General features: G+C 40.9%; 1 protein-coding gene across 1 annotated transcript in view; it reads right to left on the bottom strand.

Annotated features, from left to right (window-relative positions):
* The window catches only part of itga9 (integrin, alpha 9), a 48098-nt gene extending 38785 nt beyond the window's left edge, over positions 1–9313 (bottom strand). The window contains exons 1-8 of the mRNA XM_034898362.1: positions 8857–9313; positions 8439–8566; positions 7000–7106; positions 4751–4874; positions 3540–3607; positions 382–511; positions 204–289; positions 50–112 (exon numbers count right to left, since the gene is read on the bottom strand). Coding sequence (XP_034754253.1) covers positions 50–112; positions 204–289; positions 382–511; positions 3540–3607; positions 4751–4874; positions 7000–7106; positions 8439–8566; positions 8857–9047 — 897 coding nt within the window. The 5' untranslated portion in view covers positions 9048–9313. The remainder of the gene's footprint in view (positions 1–49; positions 113–203; positions 290–381; positions 512–3539; positions 3608–4750; positions 4875–6999; positions 7107–8438; positions 8567–8856) is intronic.
* Between the last annotated feature and the right edge of the window lie 230 nt (positions 9314–9543).

Here is a 9543-nt window from a genome sequence, read left to right as displayed (position 1 = left end):
TATATATGCCAACTTCTGGAAGAATATAAGACCACATTAAAGCTCATACCATTTTCCCTGAGGCCTGAAAACTCTTCACCAAAGAAACACCATCAATTTTGAAAATGTAAACCTGTGTGAGAGACAAAATAATCAATGTAGCAAGCAACACAAGAGGACTTCAGCTAAACAGCTGGAAATGAGACAAAAGAAGAAGTCCCTACTTTTCCACTGCCGCTGTGCTGAGGGGCCCCTGCAGCTATGTCTATCACATTAGGAGACGAGAAGTGTCCAGCAGTCACAGCATAGCCTGGAGACATACAATAATCAGTTACACCACATTTCTTTCTCATATATATTTTTCAACATTCAACCCAATCATCCTCATCAACAGGCTCTCACCAAGGTAGCTGTATCTGTGTGAGTCGACGTCTTCTTTGTTCAGGCTGTAGAAAGAGTCAGAAGTCAGGTTGTACACCTTGATCGTCCCAGTCCAGTAGTATGACCCCGGTGCTCCCATCACCACCAGCTCCTGAAAAAAAAAAGAAGAAAAAAATCCACATTTATTCAGAGGACTGTGATTCACCTTTTATCTGCACTGTTATGGCCTGCTGAAGAAAAGGAAAGAAAAGCACTGCTGGGTGAACGTCTGGTTAACCAATGGCCACAGACTGGTTTGTGCTATCTGCTCTTAATCACACAGCCAGCTGGCATGCAAGCTGAAACCGCTTCCTTTGATGTAACCAGGAATTCAGAGCCCAAGCAAAGATGACAGCTGTAAAATGAGTTGTTCACTGCTTTTTGATATGATGCTCCACAGCTATTAAAAGGTACCAGAGCAAAACAATTAAGATGCACTGTTTCGGCTGCAATAAAAGTGTTGTATCATTGCTCAGCGTCTTGATTTTCACTTGATTTGAGTCAAACCTAACACTATGTCATGTGTCTCAGAGGGTGTGTAGCCCCCCCTGAGAACTTAGACAAACTGAACAACACAGTCAATTCCCTACTCAGCAGTATCTATCCAGAATGCTGTGATGTTAAACATCTGGGCACGTCTGGTTCAGACAAGGATAAGGTTTAACAGTTGGACATCGCTTCTTTAAATTCCTCACATTCTTTCAAGGCAGGGGGATTGTTCAAATGCTGTAACACGGACATCCTCAGTCTGTGAAAGAAGTGAATACATTAAAAAAAATAATGAAACTAATACCAAAAATACACTGCTGTAAGAAAAACAGCAGTGAACAACACTTTCAAAGGCTCTTGAAACACAAGTCAAAGAATCTGTAGTGAAATGTTCAACAGGTTAGCAGGCAGATCATGTGAAATTATCCCATTTTAGTATCTTTGAACAAAAAAAATGTTTTAACAGCAAAGCCATGAATGCTACTAATTATGTTCTTTATTGAACAATCACTTGATCTGCTAAAAGTCCGAAAACAGTGAAAAAAGTTCATCACAGTTCCCCACAGCCCAAGGGGACATCTCCAACTGTCTTGCTTTGTCTGACCAATAGTCCAAACCCCAAATATATTCAGTTTACAAGTATATAAAACAGAGAAGTGTTTCCAACTTTAATAATTAATCCATGTTTAAAACGTTAAATACTTTGTTGATTGATCGATTAGTTGTTTGCAGCTCCAGTAATGTTGCTTAAGATCAGCACCAGGCTAATTAGAAATCTTAAATAATGGTATTTAGCAGAGGGAAAATAAACAAATACTCAGATTTCTCAAGAGTGAGAATAGTTTCACCCTGAGGACACAGCTGTCCTCAGAGGACACATTTTTAAGTCACTTACATTCTGTATGTCCCAAATTGAGCGTAACTGTAATTCAAGACTTGAAAAGGACCTTTGCAAAACATTCTGCTCACGGGCAACATCAGGAAAGAATTATATTGCTAATTCATAAAAAAACTAAATATCTAAACTGGTCCAATACATTTTCACATTTCAATGCATTCATCATATGCAGATTTTCTCCTGTGTAAATTTATTTTAGCTCAAATACATTCATACATTAAATGTATTTGTTCATCCTCACACCCCTCTGCTCACTGCACCAACTTCCCCTTTCTAAAAAAAAAACTGACAATGTCACATGTTAATTTTCTTAAAAGTTTTATCTTTTGGAAGTGAGGCTGCTGCAGCCTTTGATATCTTGTTATGGAAAAAGAAACAGTTATTAGCTGCTGCTTTGATACAATTACTTGTGTAGTTCTGAATGCAGAATTTTTCACACCATTTGGCATCATGAACGACAGTCCGTATGTATGGTAAAGTCAACAAAGAGTGAGAAAGAAAAAGGTTAATTGAAACAAAACGGATATCACACACACAGTCAAGTGAGAAAATTAGCCGCCTGACAAGAAAAAAGGGTAAATGGACTGTATTTAAAGTCCTTCTCTATCTTACAGAGAAAAGCACTCTACAATTTGCCTCTCACTCACTCACTCACTCACTCACTCACTCACTCACTCACACACTCACACAACCAATGAGAGGCCATCTCCATTTTAGTTAATGCAATCATAGCTAATGAACAAAAACTATTTTGGAGGCAGCTCTTTTTAGTTAACAAAGCCACAGAATTAAAGGATATCCCTAAATGAGAATTTTAACAAAACAAATTTAAGTGATGCCAAAACTACACACAAGCAATTAAATGCGGCTGGTTGGGAAGCTAAGAATGATGGGGAACAGACAGGAAGGTGAAAGATAAAAAGGTTAAAAGACAACAACCATAGGTTGTTTTTAACAGTGGAGATGTAAAATGAACTTCATTACTGAGGGCCTCATGAATGCAGAAGTCAATGAAGAAAATCCAGTATTTGATGCTTTACTATTTTAGTGAAACTGCAATTGTACTAACCAGAGTTGAGCGTGTCCAACCTTAAATGCACCACTGCAAAACAAAGACTCCTTTACAGTCAGAAAATGGTAGAGAGAGTCCTTTTGTTTCATAAACCTGTAGCTACATGGATTTCAATGGATTCATCCAAACTGCAGAGAGGGGATTTTCAGAGATCAGAGATTTTCTCTGCAAGCTTTGACATTGCCTCGGGTAAAGAAGTGATGTGTGAAAACAAGTGTAAAATAAGCATGCTGTAGGCTATGTGAGCAGCATCCCCAGCAGGCTGAGCAGGGCTCCCCCGCCTGGGTCTGGGTCTACTACTACCTGGGTGTGTAACAGCTACGGTGGAAAAAAAGGAGGAGCCGGTATCAAAGCGCCAACCTTGTTAATAATGGACTACCTGCTCTACCTCATCAGACACAGCAACCGCCAAAAAAGGAAGATAACTTATGCATTCTTATCATGTTAAATATACTAACAGATTATTAGTACATAAAATGCTAAGAATATAAATTGTTACAGAATTACATTTGAAGATCTGTTCCAACTGCTCACTCAGTTTACCGGTGAATTGTTTGATGAAGCTCCATGAGCAAACAGACAACAGAGTTTGAATGACAACAAACAACTATCTATATGTCAGACTATCAGAAAGACAGAGCATTACATGGATTTAGAAGATGAACAAGCACCGTTACTGACCTCCGTAAAAACTCCCGCTATCCCGGCTTGGCACGAGCCGTGCTCTTCCCCATACTTTTGCTTATAGTCTGTAAGAAAAAACAAACCACAAATTATTTCATTGTGTGCTTGAGCCAGCGTTTACTGGAGTTTTTCCTGCATTCCATATGGAGCTAGTCAAAGTCCCAGTCCCATCCACGAGGAGTCTGGGGCCACAAAGCAGACTGGGGTGCAACACCACATTCAACAAGAAGACCTCTTACTTGGAGAAGGGGACACAGTGCTCTCAGGTTTCAAAAATACTGAGCTTGGATTGGCAAAAAAATGCACTGTAAACACGATCCCATGCAAAGTCTTTCTGGCTTCTCCACAACTGTTGGCAACGTGTTACAGAAGGAAGTGAAGTCTGACATGGGAGCAAAATTAAGGTATAAAACAGCCTTTGATAAGTAACTCTGAGTCACATATCAAAATATATGAAGAACACATTTGCATGAGTCAGCTTCAAATCTTACATAGTACATTAGTTTTTAAATGGAACTTGATTTTTAATGTTGTAGAGTAAAACAACCCCGCAGCACAAATGGATTTGATTTACTACAATCATAACAAAATCAGATTTTTTAACCTTGCAAGCAAATATTTCCTAAAAAGCACATGATTGCACCTCTGTGAAAGTGTTTCTCTTTTGCAAAAAGGTGCACAGGGAATTTCAACTCGCCACTTCCATTGGCTTACAACTTTGGCTAAACAAACCCTTTCAATAGTAGGCTCTTGCCAAAGTACTTGGGTTGGACTGAGGACGAGAGATCGTATTTCAAGGCACTCGTGCTACTATTCTTCAGAGCCAGGACACCAATCAGAGGCCAGAAGCAGATGATGGTGCTGGCTACAGAGATCACGTGCCATAATAAAATGGAACCACAAAAGAGGATAAACAGACCAATTTCTTCTTTTTTTCTTATGAATTAAATCTTCAGGCTTTTAAAAATCAATGTGATAAGAAAGATTACAAATGAACTGCTCACAACTCATGTCCACAGTGAGGCCATAGTCTGGGTTTTTGCTTGATTTTAAGGGGTCACGAGGCAAAAGGGTTGGGCAGCACTGGACTAAACCAATAACATTTCTCACCTCCAGCAATTGCTTTGATATTTTCAGTCTAGTGTCTATGTCGGCCCACTGTGAGAGGTTAATATGGGTTAAAACGAAGATTTGTGTGTCTACTGTACCTTCATAACAAGGGATGAGCGGCTTTCTCCTGCCCTGAAGAGTGGGAGGAATGATGGAGCAGTATCCATGTGGAAGGATATGCTCGGAGTCGTAGTACACATTTTTCCAGCGGTGAGCACAGGCCTGCAAGAGAAAAGAAGAAACGGAAAAGAAATTCAGACATGTGTTCATGCTGTAAACACTAACACTTCATACTGCAGGCAGGCGTTCCTCAACCACGCTGATGGTTTAAGCTCTTTCCTCGCTGGGCTGGAGTCAGTGCGTCTCTGCGGCTGTCAAATGATCGTCAATGAGAGGGGGAATTAAAGCCCACCATCCATAACCCCGACCATATCAGCCACGGTTTGTGGTGTGAATATATCAGCTGCAGCATGAGATATTTCCTAAGAAGCATTTCATGTGCAGCGAGAAAAATCTCCACATCAACATTTGTGTTTTAAAATTGGTGTTTTTTAATTTCAAAAAAGCTCCTCTATGTCTTACAGGCAGCTGGAGAAGCCAAAGGTTCAGACAGCGGATCAAAAGACAAAGAAGAAACTCCAACTTTATTATGCTGCTGCTGAAATAGGGTACATTTCTGAAAACTGTCAGCGAGTAATTCTCAAAACAATATTTTTTTGGCGCTGTGTTCTACAAAATAAACATTCCACAGATCGATAAACAAACAGGATACTATAGACTCAAATCCAAACTCTGCATGAATCAGGCCACATAAATGTGTAAATGTGGTAATAATTTAGTACACTGGGGAGGGGGGGGGAAGAGATGGTGGTAGGGCTCCTGTGGCTGTGGGGACAGATCTGGACGCCTCTGTGCAGACAAAGTTCACTTCATTTCCCCTTGCTCTGTTTTACTCCCCCACGCACGCACGCACGCACGCATGCACGCACGAACAGAGCCAATCTAAATGAATAAGAGCTGGGCAGATTGAGGACGCACACAGAGCATCAAATGACTGGACTAGGAATATGCGATATGTTGAGAAACACTTTTGTTTCTAAAGATGCCTTGAAAAAATAGTAGTAGCGATACTAGAATTAACTCTCCCTCTTGAGTAGAAGTGGATTTTAAAAGAAAAAAGATCAATCAGCTGACATAAACACAACAAACGGAGCTCTCTTGCATTAGCTGACAGGTTATTTCAGCAAAGAAGGCAATTATGGCTGGAGTCTGTGCTGCTGTCATACTCCTGTTCAGTTAAAGGGCTCACTGGTCCCAAACAATGCCTTCACTGAGAGCGCACATGAAATCACCACCAAACACATCTGCCAAACAGCCATTTCCCTCCTGCATAAATCCATCCACATTTGATACAGAAAATGAGAGGCACAGCTCTCGAAATTCACCACTTATTCTTGTCAAGTGTCTAGAGTGTGCAGATAAAAACTTGTTGTTATACAACGCCACGCTCAAGTTCCAAAGACTGAAAGTGTCAAGAATTCATCAAAGTTTGGGTCATGATTTGAAAATCATGGCAATTAATTCCACTAAGGTTTAAAATAATGGACCAAAGACAAACATATTGAAAGGAATGTTGTTTTAAAATGTCAGTATGTAACGGTTATCTGGACGCCTGTAAAAGTGAGACTCCCATAAGAGGTCAACCAGTGACAGGTATTCCAACACACACCGGTTCTGGGTGTGTCAAGAGCAGCCCGGTCCACCAGTCGCCTTCAAACTGTCCTGCAAGGCTCCTGGTTTCCTCTCTAGCCACCGCAGGAGACGGGGGTTAACGTTTAATGAAAAGCTGTCCTAGGACGGGACCACCGCAGAGCTGCTGAAGCCTAAACAAACTCGGCCAGCTGCCTTCTGATCTCTATGCAAATATTCAGCCAAGCACCTTTGGGATTAGCACCAGTTAGTCTCCTGTTTTTTTATAATCCATTTCTCACTTTTTAACAGCTATCTATTTAGGACAAACCCTTTTCCACTGAATCTTTTTTGACAGTATTATGTAACCACGCAGCAGTTTCCAAATCTGTCTGACTTTTAGTTGTTACTCTGTACAGCTTTGAATATGCTAAACAAGTTTGGTATTAAGAGTCAAAGCTTATGAGCATGTAACACAGAATGGGAGGAAAGGCCTTTTTTTTTTGCTAAAGGAGGACCAGCTGTGGTTTAACAGTGTGGTTCATGGTCAGACATTAGTAACAATGATGTCGGTATAATCAAGTATTTTTTTTAACGGGTGTACATGTTTCTCATTAAACTATTTGATGAGGACTGTGGCATTATGCCCTGAACTCACCAGTATTTGGCCGTTGGCACTGTCCTGGCGGGCCAGACTGACCCCCATCCACTCATCATCCCTGTCTCCTTGGCAAGTCTTCCCACACGACTCTCTGGGCTTGTTTCCTGAAAGACAATGAGAGCGGTTTGCAAATGCTGAGTCCTCAGGACGGAGAATGTCTTGGAGTTTGTAACTTGTACTTATCAGCCACTGACAGCTGTTGGAGTTCTGAGTTCTGTCTTTATTTCCTCTGAATGTGCGAGAGATGTTTACACAGTTTACAGTTTGAAAAGCTCTATGTTGAGGTTGATAACTAAATTGATGATGACTGTAAGTCTGATGACACCAATTGTTTGGTTATTAAAACAGTAGGAAACAAGGGTTGGTTGAGCCCAAGGAAATGTCATCAAATGTCAATAGTGCACATATAAAAAATCCAAATAACTTACTACACGATTTACTGATGTGTGTCATATACTGCTTTGTAATGCTATTAACAGTACTGACTTTGAACCAGTTAATGAAGACCATAAATCTTCATAAACTGTTAAGAACAATAATTCAGTGGACCATAAAGTAACATAAATGTGCATAGTTAGGAGAATAAAGCCAGTGGTAAATAAAAGACAATCACAATTCTAAATTTCTGGGACAGCTGATGCTTTTAGGAATCCAACTCTAGTAAATTATGACTAAATATAGATTACTAGTTTCCTTATTTGGCCATCTTGCCAAAGTTGTATTCTCGTTCTCCAGGCAGACAATTCACAATGGCCTGTAGCTGTGAGTGTTTCTCTGTGTCAGTGTGTTGTGCGCTCCCAGAGGGCCGTCAGAGTTCAGCCCCTCTGGTCCATGTGGCTCACTAAGCACCAAGCAGCACACGCTCACTGATAATGTATGTTTTTTTTGGTGACACATTGACTGAGCACAGGGTTAATATTAAAGCCATGCCTGCTGCACCGGCTTTCTTGACCACAAGAAAAGAGTAGAGGCTGGGGGGGCGGGAGGAGCTCAGCTTTTTGGCTCACATGCTTGGAAAATATTAGCAGAAGTATATATCACACTTATCAAAAATATTTATGGACCTCTGCACACAGAACCCTCTTGTCTTTTGCATGTCTCCATATAGCAGGTTAAACTAACACTGTCACACTGTAAAGAGCAGTAAATGTTTAATAAAACAAAACAGATGCTTGGGGGAGTTTAGCCAAGCGCTGTGGATATATTTGGCAATGCAACACTAGGCAAAGAGTGGACAAGGAAAAGCTGCAGGAAAGCCCAGTGTGTGTGTGTGTGTGTATGTGTGTGGACTGTATATAGTAAACTTCTCTTTGAGATGAATGGTACTTTCTGAACTGTTCAAGTTGTGTGTGGGAGCATGTGCTGCCCTGAGGCTGCAGTTAGCGTGCATGTCATTACATGCTCTTATATTCATGCTGCAGGCAGTGGTGACTGACCTCTTTCCAGATCGATCTCCGTGCAGCGGCGATCTGGGTTGCTGTGAACTCGACACTTATATACAGCTCCAGGAGATTGCACAGAGGTGCTGTAGGTAGAGTTTGCCCTTGGAGCACCTACTATTACCCTGCAGACATGAGGAGAGGGGAGATGATGGGACACACTTTACACTATAATTTGTGCTACTGAAACTTTTAAATGAAAAAAAGAAAGTCTTTTGCCAGCAGAAAAAGATACAGTACAAACAGAAATGGCTTTATTTATGAATAATAATAAGTATTACTGTTTTGTATTCATTGGGTGTGGATGCAGCCTTAGCTCTAGAGACACTCCAACATTTGCTTGAAAAGTACAAATTCATTGCATCATTGACAAAAAATAAGAGTATTTCCAGGAACACTAAACCATGGGACTCACCAGCGTGTGTTGTCATGATAATGCTCCAGCACTGAATAGCCAAAAAAACTAGAACTTGGTCCGCGGAACAACAAAGGATGTTCTAAGTCTATATTGTAAGAATAAGCCACTGAAATAGAGAGATAGACATACAAAACATTTTGTACTCCCGTTTTGTGTCTGCGAAGAGGAGCCATCCCTATGCGCACCATGCGTAAAACGCGGTTAAAGTGTCCAAAAAGAAGAAAAAAGAAGGGGGGAAAAAACAAAAAAGAGGAATTGTCAGCTCTTCTGTGTTCAAACTGTATCAACACAACAAAAAGTTATTTTTTTTCCTGGTCTAGCGCAGCGTGAACGCTTTGATGGCATAAGTAAAAGCTTGAGGAGGAAAGTTAACGGTCCGGTAAATAACGGTGCGTCAGCTTCTCTCCATTCTGTGTCAGGGAAGTTGTTGCTCGCAGGCTCCCTGTCGTGGAGATAAATGGGGTCACTAGCGTCAAGTTACCAAGAGGTTGCCAGGATAAGACCGGAAATACGAAAAGTTGTACTCAAAATTAAAACATCTCTGCTGGTTGAAGTTCTGTTACAAGTGTTGAAGGTCAGCATGTTTTAATGTGAAAGGTACAAACCGGAACGAGTGTTTTCTTTTCTGCAACACTGACACTAGTAACGCGGTCACGGACAGACGCGGATGGTCTTGAGGCGCAA

Source organism: Etheostoma cragini, chromosome 17 (genome assembly GCF_013103735.1).
Source record: "Etheostoma cragini isolate CJK2018 chromosome 17, CSU_Ecrag_1.0, whole genome shotgun sequence".
NCBI classification, from domain to species: Eukaryota; Metazoa; Chordata; class Actinopteri; order Perciformes; family Percidae; genus Etheostoma; species Etheostoma cragini.
This window is presented reverse-complemented; position numbering and strand designations above follow the sequence as displayed.